Genomic DNA, 18,596 nt, shown 5'->3' on the forward strand with positions numbered 1-18,596 from the left:
GTGCAGAGAACTTTAAACCACCAACACTCATAGTGGTTTTTTGGGAACACTTGAAAGATGAATCTACCACTGAGGCTTAGAATGTATTTTAAAAAACACAGTTCAAATTCAATTTGCCAGACTGTCTGGCATTCTACCATTTGACAGACTACCATTGCCATTCATCTGCAAATATGCACCAACAGTCCACAGAAACACACATCTTAACATTCAGTGTAGGACCCTGCTCTCCCAGAGCAGTCCAAGTACCTCAGATGAAATGTCCATCAGTCATAGGATGCACCGTAATTTTAAAATGTCAGTATCAACCATTTTAGCAATCCTCTATTTCATTAAATGTTCACAGCAGCTCTGATATATAAGTATTAAGATCCTCATTTGTGGATGAGGAGAGTTGGATCAGGGGGCCCTAGGAAACTTTCATAAGGTCACAAAAATCAATTCAAATATAGCCAAACCCATGTTTTAATCATCAGTATATGTTAAGTACCAAAACGTATTTCATTTTACCTTCAACATAACTGGCTTCCTGGTATAAAGTAAAGAACTTTGTGGAAGAATCTTAGAAATGATCTTTCCCGAGCTCTTCATTTTGTAGATAAGAATGTGAGGCCTGGGGGCCTGAAAGACTCCTATGAGGCTAGCAGTGACAACTGGAAGATGATACTAACTTAGGTCTTAGCTCTGTGTGGCCAAATGTCTTTCCCTGGTGCCTTAGTATCATTTCTCTTGTTGGGTTCTAAACATCTGACTCTAGAAGATGAAGTCATACACTGCAGAACAACATCTTAGTCAACCACAGACCACACATATGATGGAGGTCCCTCAAGATTATAATGGAGCTGAAAAACTCCTACTGCCTGGTGACATCATAGCCATTGTAATGTCATAGTGCAAATGTCTGTTGCGATGTTGGTATAAACAAACCTACTGCATTGCCCATTATATAGAAGCATAGTACATATTTATATACAGTACATAAGATTTGATGATGGTAAATGATTGCATTATTGATTTATGTCATTACTGCACTCTGAAGGCTATTTTAGAGTGTACTCCTTTGACTTATAAGAAAAGTTTACTGTAAAACAGCATGTTACAAGAGCAGCAGTCTCCTTCATCAAGTGCTTACCATTTCTTTTTCTCGAGCTATTTCGCTTACATTTCAGTTAATCCCATGTATGGTATTCATCATGACCCTAAGAGCAATAGTCTCTGTGTGTGTGTATATCTGTGTGTGCGTCTGCGTGTGTATACTACTACACATCAAAGTTGTGTAAGAGCACTCTATGATGTTCATAAAATGACAAAATTGCCTAATGAAGCATTTCTCAGTCTGGACCTCATCATTAAGCAGTACCTGACTGCATTTAATCACACCTAGGCATAGACACTCATCCTTTTCTCAAGTATTCTCCATTTGCATGCTATTTCATTTCAGAATTAAGAGGAATGAAGAAAAGCTAGACTAGTAATTTAAATTTTTTAAAGATTAAAGGAAACAAAATAAGTGACTAAAAAGTATTAAATACTCCCATCATTACTCCACAAAAAGAAAGGAAAAGTAAAGAAAAACTATGATGCCAGTAACAGCAGGTTCTGATGCTGGAATGGCATCCCCAGCTCTCAACACAAAACTTTCTCGACTACACAGAGCATCTATCAGAAGAGTGAAAAACCCATGTTATTATTAACACTAGTTAAGAGTAGAAATTGCAAATGCCATGGGACAAGAAATAAAATAAAATAAGCTGGCTGTAAGCATAGATTTTGGTGACTTCCAGAGAGTTTCACTAATAATTTGCTAATTTCCTGTCTCTCAATATCTTATAAAATTTCTAGCTCAACACAAGTACTTCCAAAGTATATCAGAAGTCAGTTGCAAGTAATTACAAGCTCCAGATTTATTTACAAGGTATAATTAAGAACTCAAAAACACATCGATTCCAAGTTTGAAACTTTACACAAAAGAAATTCAAACATGGATTCATTCAAGGCCTGGGTATGAACCATACTTTATTCTTTTGAATGGTTTTTCTTTTTCTTTTTGGTGATGCTGGGAATTGAACATGGGGCCTCCATGCTAAACACACAGTCTAGCACTGAGCTGTAATCCTGCCCCTTGAGTGAAAACCTTTAAAAGAAAAATACTTAAAGGAGAATGGTGGAGGAGTGAAATCAAGTATGATCTATTGTAAGAACTTTTGTAAATGCCACAATGCACCTCTACCCAGCACAAAAAAATTTTTTTTAAAAGAAAAGAAATAGCTACACATAACACATCTAGAGTTGAAAATATAAATACATAGAAAGGAAGAAAGGAGACCTACCTGAATACCATTAAAAGTAGATACTTGGGAATGATGTTTGGGAAAAATCTCAACAACCCCAACCCTTCAAGTTTGAAATGAACAACCAGGAGTATAATTAGAGCGGCCAGTTTGCTGTCTACCTGTTCCATAAATCCAGACCAGGCCAGACTCCAGTGTAACTGTTTTAATCAAAGGAAGGAGTGACCGAGCAAGGCTAGGGGATATCATTCACTAGAAGTCTTAAATCGTCTGCATATTCATCTCCCGGGGACCAGAGGAACCAAAGCAGATGACCCCTCACAGTTGCCCTAGTGCTAAGAGAGGGCTGAGAGCAGAGCCTGGGAGGCTGGGCAGACGGTGGGTAATTGCTTTTCCGCCCAGCTGCGGACCAGCACCGCTCACCTCTCTGTGCACGGGGGTGCTGTGTGCCGCGGCTCCTGCAAACTGCTCAAGCGCAGGCTCCTCCCCGCTCTCGGCCGGGGGCTCTGCAGGCCCAGGATGCTCCGCCTCGTGCCCTTGGGGACCTGCCGCCTCCTGAGGCTCGGCCTCTTGATCCGGCTTGGATTCCGAGTCTGATCCCGATTCGGTGGTCATGGTTGATTGTTCTGCAAGCAGGAAAGAGGTGAGATCTAGTCACTAGGTGCATAGACCTGCCCTTGGCAAGAGAACCAGGATGCTAACTGCCCACCCTGAAAGGCTCAGGACAGCCAGGGAAGGACTACGGGATGCTTACCAACCAAGGCAGCCCATTCCACACACCCAGGAGACGACCCATTAAGATGGTGCCCATCAGTGGCTCAAAATGAACCTTTAACGGGGAGTAAAAGCCCATTTGGAATGCTCGCGGGTTTTATTCCTATTAGATTTTTGCCCCAGATGATCATGGCATTTCAAAAATGTCATACTCATTAAATAGCATATTTAATTTCAGAAAAGTATATTCCTTTTGAATCAGAAGCTTCGACTACAAAAGAAGCTTCTCCAGAGATGTACACAAGCACAGGCCAGGAAGGGTGCCACCTCCCCTTCCTCCCAAGGTAATTCTCATCTTCCTGGCTCCCTCCTACTGCCCCAGAACACCGAAAGATGAGTTTGCCTCATTTCTCATAATAATCTAAAAGATCTTAGTAGATAATAGTGTGTTGATACATCTTAAGAGCAGACCTTCCAACACAGAACCACTAACTTCTAACAGTGTGCTACTCAGAATACACAGTTTGCGCCTCAGTTTCTACAACTGCCAAATGAGAAAACTGAATATGGTCACACACCAGACTTCCTGCTGTGTGAACAGCGGATTATGAGAAGCCTATGAGAACTTGACATAAGCACAGTTGTGCTCAATGATCTACAGGCTGAGTTTGGCAAGGCTCCAGCTACGGAAGAGGGGGAAGGAAAAATGCAGCACAGGTGCTTTTCCTAAGTTGTTTACATTCAGGGAAGTAAAGAGCAGGTTTCTATTGTTACAATGTCATGCCTCTCCCCGAGAACTGTTGCTCCACCTCCTTATTTATCACTGTATATAAAAGACTGGCTGAAGCAGGACAGGGTTTTGGATTGGTGGGCTGCTTGTGAGAATGCTGCTGCTGCTGCTGCTGGCTGTTATGTGTCTGCAAGTCTGAGACTTTAAGAGAGAACATGGGACAGCGCAAGTCTGAGGGCTGCGCTTTAAGAGAGATTAAAGAAAACATGGGATACTGCAGGTCTAAGTAAAGAGGTTTTAAAGAATAGTAAAGAAGTAAGGCCTGAAAGAATAGAGAAGAAAAGAAGCAAAGTAAAAGAAGAGAATAGAGAAAAGAAGCAATGAGGCTGTTGTATGCGTCCATCCAAGCACCCAGCACACCTGACCCCAGCTTTATGCATGTTTGTCTTCTATCCTTTGTCCTTTCTGCATCTCCAGTCTCCCCCAGTTAGGTACAATAGTAACAGAGCTTGCAAGAAAGCTCTCGACACTGCTCTGGTGCTTCTTTCTCCTACTGAAAGATATGGCTGTGTTTTTACGACAGATTTTTGTTGTAAACAGTAAGAGAGCTGCTATACTAAGGAGGCACTGACATTTTAAGTAATTTTTTTTATCTTAGGTAAGTGCAGTAAATATACTCAGAAGTAAATATTTCAGATTTCAGATTTCATATAACTTCCTACGTAATTCTTTTTTTTTTAGGCATACTGGAGTTTGAAGTCAGGCTTCATGCTTGCTAGGCAGGCACTCTACCACTTGAGCCCCTCTGCCAGCCCCTATCTAATTCTAACTTCATTGTAAAAAATATCCTGAGCAAAAGGATAGTGCAATATCTTAGGTAAATGATATACTCCCTGATATAAAATAAGATCATGCAAAATAAAACCAGTTATTCTATAGTAAGCCACTATTTAGTCCCTATCTTTACAACACATATTGGAGTAGATTAATAATTTGAAGAAGGGCACATTACAAATATTTCCATCTACATGGGGTTATTTTGCACAATCACGAGCATTCCTTCTGTTGAATAAAAGACCTATCAATGTGACATGTGCTGAGCTGCCCAAAGCATAGGTAAATATCACGTCCAGGCAGAGAGCAAGAGAGTGATCCAAACAAAGCTAAAAAATTTTCCTCTTTTTTTTTCTCTTACATTTTAGATTTTCAAGCAGATCTTGAAAGTAAATATTATATGTTCTTTGGTATGCTTATCCTGGAAGCAGGTCTGAGTACAAAGAAAACAGTGGAGGAGGAAGAAAGGTGCTGGCAGTGTAGAATTGAGAGCCCATAATGGAATTCCAGTTTTTGGAAGGCAGAGGATTAATTTTAATAGTCAATTCAATTTACCAAGTGCTTATTGGGAACCAAGGATAAGCCAAGTACAACTCATGCACTAGAGATTAAAACATTACCACCCTCCCTACCTCAAGGACTTCGTGTCTAAGGCATAAAAGACTCCCCGAACCCATTTCTTCCATCTTTAGTAAGAAACTGTCAGTGTTAGCTGGCATCCACCCCTAGCTTTTGACTACTATGAGTGCAAGCCCACATAATCAAGTCTGGATAAAGAGACAGCAAAAAAAAAAATTATTCAAGGTTTTGGTTTTGGCCCTTGCTTTAAGTTTCCCTTTCCCTTTGGCTGGAGAATGAAAACAAGAGATTTGGTCTTCTTGACACAATCATAGATGTGCCACGTTCAGGAGGACATCAGAGCCACCCTGCCTGCTCTGGATTATACTGCGAGGTAGAAATCAACTTCCATCTTGTTTAAACCTTAGGATACTGGCCTGCACCTCATCTTCTACACATATGACAGATGCTATGAAAGTACAGATCATGCTCCTGTGTTTCCACCTCACAAAATCATGACGCAGTCTTCTCTCAATCTCACACCCTCCCCAGCTGCCTCCACACTGCTCTGCTGTCCACTCCTGACTCAGCCTTAAAAAAGTTAAAAAGCTGCTGACTCTTACTGCCTTCTTTACCTCCTCTTTTCTCTGCTCTAGCTTCCAACCCCACCTACTCCATTGGTATGGCTCCGATGATCAGGGCAACAGACCATCCCTTGTGCCTGCATCCTCTTCTGCTTAGCAGCCCCAACCCCACAAGAAGGCTCTCCTGACCTGCACGTTCTCCATCTTGTGATTCAGCACCCTGACCTCTCCTGCTGCCCTCCGACCTCTCTGGCTGCTCATTCTCAGACTCCTCCTTTACGCAGCCTGGACACACAGGAAAATCCCAGAAAATTCAATTCTGGGCCCTCTTCTCGTTATGTTTTTAACACAGCATACTTTCCCAGGGCTTTGACCACTTCCTGTCAGTGGTTCCCACATTCCTCTCTCTAGCTCTAATCTCCGCTCTGAGCTTCAAAGCTGGCATCCACCTGCCCCCTTGCCATTCCCCATTCACTCCTCATAGATGCCTCTTGATTTTTTTTCTCCTAAAATCTGTACCTCCCCCCTTCATTTTCCTCACCTTAATAAATTCCACTGATATTTTTCCTACCAGAATTCCTGACATTTTTCTTTATTTCACCCTGTTTAATACACAGCAGAAAGTTTTTCTTGTTCCACTTCCAAAATATATCCTGAATTGGAAATGGTCCCCTGATGCCACAGGAGCCCCTATCATTTCTCTCAGCTTCTTCCGTCACCTCCAACTGGTCCTCCTGGCCCCACTGCTGCTCACCTGTCTACCCTCCATAAAGTTTAAGTCTTGTCTCAGTGCTCAAGCTGAAATCTTTCCTCAGCTTCCCAATGTATTTTAAGTGAAGTCCCAATTAACAACCATGGCCGCCAGCGCTCCATCTAGGCGCTCACTCCTTCCCTACCCAGCCAGCACTGCCTCTCCCCTCCACAATGTCCAGCCACAGTGCCTCCATCAAGTTTCTAAACCAAATCAAAGTTTTCTTTCTTTCTTTGCTTTTTCCTTTGGAGGTACTGGGGGTCAAACTCAGGGCTTTGCAGTTACTTGCAAGGCAGGAGCTCCACCTCGTGAGCCATGCCCTCCAGCCCTTTTTACATGGGCTATTTTTGAGACTGTGATCCTCCCATTTGGTCTTCCCCTCGAACCTGGGGTGACAGGCATATACCATTATATTCAGTCAGTGGTTTAGATGGGGTCTCTTAAAAATTTTTTGCCCAGGCTGGCCTTGAACCAAGATCCTCCTGATCCCTACCTCCTGAGTAGTTAGGATTATGGGTATGAACCACTATGCCCTGACTTGCTTCAAGATTTTTGAGACATGTAAAGAACATGATTTTCTCTGCTCCTAAGTAGCCAACTACCCATTCCTCAATTGTTAGCTGAGAGGGACCTTGCTTGGTGACATAGTTGTTCTGGTTGTGCCTTACAGTTTTCCTCCTAGAATTAGCAAATTTGATAATTACTCTCCATTTCTCTTGACCTTGTACCTATATATTCCAGGGTGGAAACCATGTCTGTTTATACCCCAATACACCAGTATCAATAAAGTACCTGGAACATGGTACTTCAACATCCTTTGATGAACAATTAAATTGCAAACCAACCTCATTTATTAACATACATACATATTTAAAAGTTAGCAGCTCTTCCTTACAGTATTTAAACCTTGTAAAAATCTCTCAAGTAATGGGCTGGGTAACCAGTGGTTTACACCTATAATCTCAGCTACTTGGGAGGCAAAGATTGGGAGAATTGTGGTTCAAGGCCATCTCAGGAAAAGTTAGCAGGGCTCCATCTCAATCAATAAAGTGGGTGTAGTGGTGCATGTCGGTGATTCCAGCTATGTGGGAGGATGGTCTCGGGCAAAAACAGGAGACTGTATCTGAAAAATAACTAAAGCAAAAAGAGTAGGTGGGGGGTAGGGCATGGATGGCTCAAATAGTAGAGCACCTTCCTAGTGAGTATAAAGCCTTGAGTTCAAACTCCAATACTGCCCAAAAATAAAAATCCTTCAAGTTGGTAGAGAAGGTATTTCTATATTTTATAGCTAAGAAAACAGGACTCAATTGAAAGTTTCTGAACTGAATACCCTAAAAGGTAAAAATTTAAACAAAGAATTCAAATTATATATATGTACAGTAATGAAAAAGGCAACATTTGTGTTTCTACCTACCCAGTCAAAAAAGTCAGAATATAATAAACACCAGGGCATCCCAGTGAAATACTATTGGTCTTTTCAGTCTAATGCTTTTTACCAGTACAACGAAAGTCTTCCCAAAGAACCAAAAGGAAAAGGTATAGATACGTCACAGAATGTTTATTTAAAAAATAACCAACCACTAACTCCTGAGTATAAAAAGTGAAACATAAATAACTACTAAAAAAAGCACTTTAAAAAAATGCTCCTTTTTCCTATGGCAAGACTGCTCTTCCATATAAATCATCATTGCATTTTTAAAATAGTTTTGCATATCATCAAGGTCTTCTGTTTTATGAATATCATATTTAGGATTCTCTGTTACTATTATGAGTGGGCTTGAAAAATTGTAGCCGTAATTAAATAACTAAATGTCAAGACTGTTACACAAACAAAAAGCTAGAATCTTCCTTCAAACTAAATGTTTCACTTCCTTTCACTTAAAAAAAAAACTATATGTAACCTTTATAAACATAATACTTGAGAAGATTCAGCAAAGTTACATGTGTGATGCTAGCCAAGTAATTTATTTCAATCCTCTGCTTTCTTTTCTATAAAATGAGAGGTTCAGATTAGAAATTAGAATAACCAACTCCTACTGAATGGAGTGAGGAGCGCACAGAGAGGGGGGTGTGGAGGAACTGCAGAAACCAGCAGTTTTCCATTGGTGCCAACAAACCTGTCATCTCTTTCATGATCTTGCAACTTCTTTACTACATTTTCAACACAGGAGATTTGAAAAACAAATGTAGTTGTAGTATATACTTCTCATATTGATGTATTCTAAACTTTGAGTTAAAAAGTTGTCAAGTATGTGTTAAAATAAGAATCTCTCTAAACATATGACATCAGTCCCTGGGCTCAAGGAACATGAAATGGGGGGAAAATTAACAAAGTAATATCCCAGTTTTGATGTCAATGTTACTATTCTAGTCAAGAAACCATTTTGTACCTGCTACTTACTGTCTTTAATTCCAAGACTCATCTCCAAGGCAGAAAGCCAGCTATACACACGCTGAATAAAAATGCAAAGTAGATAGAGTCCAACAACCACCTATAAACTACTTAAATAATAAAAATAACCTACCACTTGGAGTGACTCAACTGGTAGAGAACCTGCCCAGCAAATGTGAGGCCCTGAGTTCAAACTCCAGCACTGCCAAAAAATAAACAACCTACCTTAATTTTTTTTAAATCTATGTATATTCCACATAATACTTTAACTGTCATATACCACATAAATCACAGAAGCTCAAATTAAATTCCTATGCCCTTGTCAAATATTTCCTAGGTATATTACCTTTCTAGCACTATATGAATAATATGAAAATTATTGCTGTGTTTTGAGTAAGCTTTAGAAAATAAAACCTTCCTGGCTATTGGATAGTAAAATAAAAAACCTTAAAAATGTAAGGCTTTTAAATTCTGGAACCTCACTAGAATCAATATCCAATTCCACACCTTTGAAAGGACATAAATTCATATTGTGCCAAAAAATAAACCCACATTACTGCCAGCCTAGATCAGCAAATTCTACCTCAATTTATTTCTCCTCTCTTCCACACCTATCTGCTAATATAAGCAAACAATAAATTAATGTTTTAAATGGTAAGAAATTAAAATCAAACACCTAACTATAGTATTTCTAAATTTAACTATTTCACTGAGTTTATAATGTGCTCTTTCACTTTTGTACCTAAATGCCAAAAGATTTTTTTAAACTAGATTTCATGATATTTACATTGCTTTAGTTCTTCTTTTTCTCATAGTCATTTGTTGCTTTCTTGGATCATGCTTACCATTTAAAAAAACCACACCTTTCCCTTTCCAGCTCACTAAAGACTACACTTTGCCAAGTTCCCTTCTCTCTTGATATACTCACCTTATTCTAAACTAACCATTGATTGTTTGGTTTGTGATCCCAAACACAAAGTGATACAAAATGTTCATGCTTACCTTTGACTTAAACTGTGTCCTTTATAATACTAGATTTACCTTACTAATTGTGCTTTGTTTAGGCTGAAAAGGTTTTAATTTCTACAGCTCCACATCCTAAAAGTTGGAGTAAAGACATTCTAAGTATGCCAGAGGAGCCCTGTCTTTTTTAAAGAATCACACACTAGATTTCAATATACCTCTCTCAGGAATATATTTATTAAATGACCACCAAGAGAAATGATAATAAGCTTCAAAGGATGCATCCTGCAGTGTTAATGAAATCACCCATGCAATTCACAGTCCAAGTCACCTATAAAGAGATGGTCATTGCCATGCATTTCAGTCTGCTCCTTCTCAGTTATAATTTTTTATTCCAAAGGAGTGAGTCTGCAATTATCTTTTCTACTTGTAGTTTTAAAAGCAGCTCAAAAATCTCCATCTAACTGATGGGTAAATTAGTTTCTGTATTCAAATTTACCTTCCTCTCCTGTCGATATGAAAATCACTGGTATTTTATTAAAAGACACAAACTTAAAGACTTGTGAGAGAAAATCCTTACATAAATTTCCATCATTTATGCATAAGATAGACTTCCTATGGAATAACAAAGCATTTCATAGGAGAAGAATCCTTCACACCATTTAGCTGCCTGCAAGGATGTAGAATAATGAGCAAATTTTAAAAATCAATTTTCCCTTTTATAATTCAATTATAAACTTATAGGAGAAGAGAAGCAAGGAGTCAATGGAACTTCATCAGCATAAGTACTTTTGATACTGAATAGTATTTACCAGTCTTCTAAAAACCATAGATTGCCAGCAAATCAGAAGATCATAATATCATCCCCTGGCCCTTTCTGAATTTTTGCTATTTGCATTTTTCTAAATGCCTCAGTATCACCTACCCAAGACACAAAAGCAAATTACCCACAGGAAACCAAAACAGCTTGCTCTTGATCTAGCATTTCACCCTTCACAGAGCCCCTCTCCCCACCCTTCCAGTATGGCCCCACGTCTCTACTTTTCTTTACAGAAAAAAGAGACACTTTTGGTTTGTTTCTGATTTTATTGCCTTCCAGAAAGAATCATCTATGAAACTATTAGTTTGGTTTTTTTCCATTGATTTTTTATTAGGATATATTCGGTGTACAGGGTGGATTCATGTGACAATTCCAAACAGGCTTATACTTTACATTGGTAAGATCACCCCACCGTCTCTCCCCCATGACCCCCTTCCCGCTCCATTTGAAACTATTGCAAGAGCTGGGCGCGGTGGCGCATGCCTGTAGTCCTAGCTACTTGGGAGGCTGAGGCAGGAGGATCGCTTGAGTCCAGGAGTTCTGGGCTGCAGTGCGCTATGCCGATCGGGTGTCCGCACTAAGTTCGGCATCAATATGGTGGCCTCCCGGGAGCGGGGGACCACCAGGTTGCCTAAGGAGGGGTGAACCGGCCCAGGTCGGAAACTATTGCAAGAGGTTTCTTTGTTCTATTTCATATTATTATATGAAGTCATCAGCCTTTTTCCCTCACCTTTATCTCCTTTGTTCACCCTCCTACCTCCACAAGTATCCCCCCCCCACACATACTGCACCTATTTTGTATTAATATCTAAGTCAGTGTTCAAAGGACAGCAAGGACACTTCTGACCATTGTTTTCAATAAGTTTTTTGGCTATACTAAGTTCAAATCTTGTAAGCCACTATAACAACTTTGACAGTATTACTGACTTTTTAAGATTCTGTAAGACGACGTTGGAAATTACTTTCACAGTGACCATTAGAGATTGCAAAGACTGCCAAGGTCCATCAATAAACTAAGCTTTCATTACAATGCTGCTCACCTGTAATTCAGTGTTTTGTGTTTAAAAACTAAAAAAGGGGGCTTCCAAAAGTGTCTGGGCAGGAAGCATTTCCACGAAGAATAATACTCCTTTGCTGGAAAAACAATCACCACCTTCAGTCCCAAATTAAGTGACAAGATTTAAATGTTAGATGAAATTAAAAGTCACAGATTACTTCAGAAAAATGAAGGAAATCGGGGATGAATAATGGCACAAGGAACCACCACAAGGCAGGAGAACATAAAGCAGCCAGAAGACAACGGGTCCTGGGCCCACCTCTGCCGCATGCTGCACTACCTAAATAGAACCTGGTTTGCCCTTCTGCTCTAAAATTCTGTAGCTCTGGGGCTCCCGAGCCAGAAACACTCAGACTGCATGCCGTTGCAACCTAAGTAAATTCTGTTCGCTAAGGTAAGCGAAGACAGAAGATACCAACTAACCACACGAATTAGGTCCATGAGCACAAAGTTCCTAGGGCCTGCATAGTTCAGGCTAAAGGATTGAGTCCTCTAAGGTTTTATTTACTTCACTGAAATAATTACCCAGATAGCATGAAAAAGCTAGAAAAACATCTTTTCCTACTAGATTGGAAAACCTGGCTTGTTTTCAGTAAGCTGTTAGCTTTTCTTTTTAAGCTAATAAGTGTTGAGATCTATAGGTGAACAGAAAAATGAAAAAATATAGTTTAGTGTATATATAGTCAATATATATGGAATATGTATATATTATAGTTTCACATATATACATAATTATGCATATACAATGCAATGTAGAGTATATGCTATATAGTATAACATACAGTATATATTGAATATATTTTATATCAAATATATACATTTTCTATATGCCAAATATATATATATATATTCATATGGTGATTATGTAACACCCACCTTTATCAATACATACAGTACCCCTGTTTCCAAATCTAACTGGTGTCAAATACCAGCATATAAAATTCCCTATACTTTTGATTCCCTGACACTTTTGAAGTGTCAGGAATCTTTCGTGGTTTCCACACATCCCCCAAACACATTTCAATAAAGGAGACAGGTGGCTCCACACCTGGAGCAAGGGAGATTTGAGATAGAGGGGGACTTTAATAGGGTTCAGTGGCCCTAGAAACGAAAAAGCAGGCTTCCTGGGGGCAGAACTAACTGCAAATTAAGTCTACGGAGGAAGCAACAGAAAAATGCTTCAAACTCTGTTCTGGAACCTGTGCACTGTGCACACTCTATCAAAAGTAGGGAAGTTCCCAACCAGGGCTTCCTGGACTTCAGAGGTTCAGAAAAGGAAGGTGAAGGCTGTGAGAGCGTGACCCGCTATTTGAAATGAGAGTACACAGTCAGAAATGACATGGCTGCCCATACCAATGATGTTTGTTTTGCCTTTGGTTGGAAATTTATCAGTTAAGATTACAAATACTGGCTTTGCCACTACTTCATTCATTAACACATCCCTTCAGAAATGATGTTGTGAGGCCTGGGGCACATCAGATAAGGATGTACAAGGTCTCTGCTCAGGTGGAGCCTATATTCTTTGTGAAGGAAAAAAAGGAAAATTTGAAAGTCAGCTAGAGAGGGATGTTAGTAAATAGTCCGATTAAGGCAGATAGTTGCTGCTTTAGATTGGGTGGTTAGGGATGGCTTCTCGCAGAAAGAAAGGCTATCAAGCAGAATCTGCCTCCTGGGATGGATAACGCCTCAGGGAGGACTGCGGCTCAGCTTGCTGTGGCCCAGAAACAAAACAAGGCCAGTGTGGCTGAAATGAAGGTGTAGGGGAAAAGGGTAGCAGACAGAGAAGGTGGGAGCAGGGGTCAGTTCCTGGGGGTCTTTGCAAGCCAGTGTATGGAGCTGAGTTTTATTTTAAAAGGAATAGAATATTTTAAGGTGAGGAATGAAAGAGTCACATGGATGTTTTCAGAATGTCGGCCTAGCTTCTGAGTAGAGAGACAAGGGTGGACACATGGAGACCAGTCTTAAGGCAATGGCAACAGTCCAGGGAACAGGACATGCCTAGGCCAGGCAGCAGGAGAGGAAATGAAGGGAAGTGGTATCCACTAAGTACTGATCAGAAGCTCTGACTGCAGCTTTGCTAAGGTAGGGAAAATGAACTGATATGTTGTGCAAAATCAGTATCTGAAAAATTTAGGTGTCTTACAAACATAGGGGTTCCTACAGGTGAGAAGACTGCAAATAGTGTATTCTCCAGTTGGCCACAAGGCAGGGAACCCACTAACAAAGAAATGTCACTTTTCAGCACTTCTTCTATAATAGTTTCTCTATCACCTTCAACATCTATCACCTTCATCAGCAAGCCTGACCTTATCAGCAATACTTCTCCAAATCACAAGTTAGGTGAAGGCAATGTCTGCTTTCATTTATGATGGATGTACTCCTGTGGGTTCAGTGACAGCTCCAGCCTTCCAAACATGGCAAACCCCAAGCAGATTGTCATGAAGAGCTTTGGACTTTTGGGTAAAGAAAATGCTTCTAGACTTTATCTGAGAATCTAATGACAAATGGCATCTGTCTACATGCATGCTCTGTGTATCATCTGGTACAATTATGGTCTCCAGGGAATTTAACGTGACTATTCCAGATAGTCCCGTTATTGGGAACATCAGTTAGTGCTATTTGAGTTCCTACGTGTCCACACAACAGTCCTGCTAGAGCTACTAAAAGCTTTAAGTTCCTAAATTGTCCACATGTGAATCCTGTCTTGCCCTAAATTGGACTCAGAAAGAACCATCTTCGCCCAGCAAACAGCAGAGTTTCTCCACAACTCACTTATGTTTTTTCAGTAAACAACAGAAATACTTAAGGTTGTTCCGGGGATTAGAAACGCCAAAAAAAAATCTCTTTTTTTTTTCAACAGTTAATACAAATGCTTGAACTCAGCTTCCTGATAGCTGTGCATATAGCAATTTCATTAGCATTCCCTAGCACTGAAATGGAGTTTCGCAGTGACAATGACTTCATTTCTCTTAGCCGAAGGCAACTGAAGCAGTATTCTTGAGGTTTTAAGCAAAAAAATTAAATCAGAATGGAAATTTCAGAGCACCAATGATACAGCAAAGTATTCAGTCCCTATGTTAAACTAAATCCTGGAAAGAGTGAATAAATTAAGTATAGCAGCTACTCTCTCCCTTTTCCGTTAACCCTAAATCACTCTTCATAAGAACATATCTGTCATTATGTCTTCAATGTGTAGAGCATAATGTAAATACTGCAGATTTGCTTCTTAACTAAACTCTAAACAAATCTTATCAAATCCTGCCTTATGGTTCCCTAAAAGGAACACTGAGCATCTAAAATACACTGGATTTTCATGAGCTTGGAAGCTGAAATTTCTCATGGGCCTTTTGTGATGTTATTGCTTTTTAGTTAACAGGGGACAGTACTGCAGAATATAAAGGAAGGTGTTCACGGGGAAGGGAAAGGTACAGGGTGCTCATCACCTCCCTGTATGATCTTAAGCTCACCCCAACCCAGCTGGTGTGAAGTGGTCCTCTCAAGACAACCAGGTTAGGATACAACTCAGGTAGATCACAGGATAACATGTGCTGAGCCAAGAACGAAATTGGAAATTCTGCCCCCAATGGCAGAACTCTTTCTTCCACTCAAATTGTGCACACTGGTGCACCCCAAAAACCTCCTCTTGGCCTCCTACTCTTATTTTAGAACTGGACAATTTATCCAAGCTACAGTATTATGTGATTGTCTATAATTCCACCTTGCCAAGATGCTACATTATTCCTTTACTTAACATAAGTCAACCATTGCTAAATTCAAATGTGTATAAAATTTTATTTTGTTTTAAAGACTATTTTCCCTACTACTGTCTAATCTTTAAGTATATATAGGAAGCACCACAACACTACCTTTTTCCTTTGTAAAAAGAGGGTTTCTAATCTAATGTGAACCTTCAGGAGTCTGTCACACTTTGCCATTTTATTCCTGGAAAACAAAAAAACAAAAATAAATGGACACTGAAACTTCTAGAGAAAACATGAGGTACGGATTGCTTCCAGGCCCTCATCAATTCCTCACTTCCCACTATGACAGCTCTAAGCTTCAAAATGGGCAAGCAGTAATTTTAATCAGTTTCAGATTTGAGATGCTGTTAGTGGAGGCACAGGGTCAGAACTTTCCAGTTGCCAAAGTCCAAAGCTCCTGTTTGAAATTTCCAGATATTCCCTTTCCTAAAATCAAAAGAAGAGAGAAAAAGAGATAGCATACTTCCTCTGTTGGCCTACTCTATTCAGAAAAGAACTTATTAGCAATAAGATAACTTTGGCACCTTAATTCAGGAGCATGTTTTTCTATTACCCAACATCTGATTCTGCGTCTGTGAGAAATGTGGTATGAACCACAGAGAAGCAATAAATTAAAAGTCAGACCCTGTACAGTCATCACCACTACCAAATAAGAGCTCTCAGCTCCTTCTGAAATGGATCTCTCACTCACAGAACCACTGATTTCAGAAACAGGACAAGTTATGACTAAAAAATCCAATTTTTCTTACCTTTAGTGAGGGGCAATACATACCTTCTGCTATTCAGGCATATTTGATCAAGAATCCATGATTTGTGTCTCTCCACAGATGTGCATGCCACAGGGTTGAGGACAGACAGAACAACAAAGACTACTGTCTCAAAGTGTCCTAAGCACAAATCACCTGTGCCTATAATTCCCTGTCTGTCCAGGAGAATTCTGTATACAAGTAGATCCCAACAAACAGTACATGTGCCTGTTTCTTCATGGCACAAATATAGCAGTACACAGGTGTCATTGACACTGGGAGTCTGGTAAGTTCAGATGAGTGGCTGAACAAGGAGCAGGCCTGCACACTTCCTGTAACTGCTCTCATGTCTCAAGGTTTTTATCTCCTTAGCTCTCAATAACAAGCTTCATGCAGCCCCCAGCCCTCACCTCAACTAATCCCCATAAAGACATGGTAAGAATGAAAAAGAAAACAAAGGGAGAAATAAACAGGAAGACAAGCTGCCTGGAAATATTTGCATTTTGCCTTTTTAAAGGAGTTCCAGGCAGTAAACCCTGTCGGCTTATGCAGCATGAATAACATTTGATCAAACCATTAAATATGAAAAAGGTAACTCTTACAGCTAAGAGGAAATCAAATGCATAAGAAAATCAAGGCACTCTATTATTGTTCTGATTAATTCTTACAACCATGAAATGTAACAATTACCAGGAGCCTGGTGGTCATTAAATATGATGGAATATAGCAGCTTCCTTTAACCTAAATGTTCTACAAATGATGTCCTGGAAAAATCAGATCCCATTCAGTCTGACCCTCAACCTCTTGGATGCTTTGTGGTATACTACACTGAACAGAAATTAATATAAATTAATAGTTCTCAAATGTTTTCCACATAGAATATGCCCAATTTGATTAGTTACCTTTTGAATCTTGGCATTTTCTAGGCTATTTACTGTATCTGAAAGTCAAATTAACAGAATTTGGTCTTCCTCGCAGTTCTAAATCATGGTATCTTTGATACCCAACAATTAATGAAATGTTCCTAAAAGCATTTATCACGATTTCTACAGAAAGAGTTAACGGAGAATTGTGACATTTTAGATCCTTCAATATTTTGAAGGTTGGATAAACAGTTGAATTTTTCATTTTTTGAAACAAACATGAGGCCAAATATTTAATTATTTTTACTGTTATTCATCAGTTTTAATCTCCATGCTAGCTAGTAATGGATGGAGACAATAAAGAATGTTCTTCACAGGCATATAAATAAACTGTCTGAACGCTGTGCTTCACCAACTCTCTGAAGGTTCTGATAAGACGATTCCTTGCTCTATGGCTGTTCACTCCATGCCTATACCACTGAACAGGCTCGCCATTTGTGTCTCAAATACTCTGTCATCAAAGCTTTAGGATATGGGCCCAGCTGCCATCTTCCTTCCAGCATTTAAGAGGACTTAATAAATGAACTGGTGGTCTATGACTGGGGCTACACGCTGAATTCAGAATTCAGGGATTGAATTTCCCACTCAATGTACTAAAAATGACTAAGTAGTCATAGGTGTGATGGTCCATTTATACTCATTTTCTCCAATGGGCAACAAAGCCAATAAATAGTTCTTTCAGTTTTCAAGTCCCCATGTTGCCAATTCAATGGGGATTAACCCAAAATCCTACAGCCAAAAATAAACTAAAAGGCTGACATGCAGTTCATCTTAAGAATTTTTTACAGGTTCTTTAGAGTTTTGTTATTTTTTTTAAGGTTTTATCACACTAAAACCTTCATGTGTTAATTTTTTTAAATTACTGTAGTTTTCACAATGAAATTAGTTTGAATCCTTTGTCTTATCTATTTATCTAAGTAAAAGCTTTGTATCTAGTAAGTAAGTGTTAGTAATTCCTTTTTTTTTCTTTTATTATATTCATATGTGCATACAATGTTTGGGTCATTTCTCCCCCCTTCCCCCCTCCCCCTCTCTTACCCTTCCTCTCCCTCCCTTACCCTCCCAACCCCTCGCTACCAGGCAGAAACTATTTTGCCCTGACCTCTAATTTTGTTGAAGAGAGCGTATAAGCAATAATAGGAAGGACCAAGGGTTTTTGCTAGTTGAGATAAGGATAGCTATACAGGGAGTTGACTCACATTGATTTCCTGTGCATGTGTGTTACCTTCTAGGTTAATTCTTCTTGAACTAACCTTTTCTCTAGTTCCTGGTCCCCTTCTCCTATTGGCCTCAGTTGCTTTAATGTATCTGCTTTAGTTTCTCTGCGTTGAGGGCAACAAATGCTATCTAGTTTTTTGGGAGTAATTCCTTAATTTAAACTCTTCTGTTCTGAGGAGTCCTGAGATACATAGAGAAAGGAGAGCTGACTCCTCTAACGTAGATTTTGGCAGAGTCAGGTGGGAAGTGTGAGA

The 18,596-nt window shown here is 39.6% G+C and overlaps 1 protein-coding gene across 32 annotated transcripts in view; it reads right to left on the reverse strand.

Annotated features, from left to right (window-relative positions):
* Epb41l3 (erythrocyte membrane protein band 4.1 like 3) overlaps positions 1-18,596 on the reverse strand; it is a 237,730-nt gene that overhangs the window by 111,517 nt on the left and 107,617 nt on the right. For all 32 annotated transcript variants that reach the window (XM_074070267.1, XM_074070272.1, XM_074070269.1 and 29 more), the window contains exon 2: positions 2,715-2,917. In XM_074070267.1, coding sequence (XP_073926368.1) covers positions 2,715-2,917 — 203 coding nt within the window. The remainder of the gene's footprint in view (positions 1-2,714; positions 2,918-18,596) is intronic.

This window comes from Castor canadensis, chromosome 4 (assembly GCF_047511655.1).
Source record: "Castor canadensis chromosome 4, mCasCan1.hap1v2, whole genome shotgun sequence".
Lineage (NCBI taxonomy): Eukaryota > Metazoa > Chordata > Mammalia > Rodentia > Castoridae > Castor > Castor canadensis.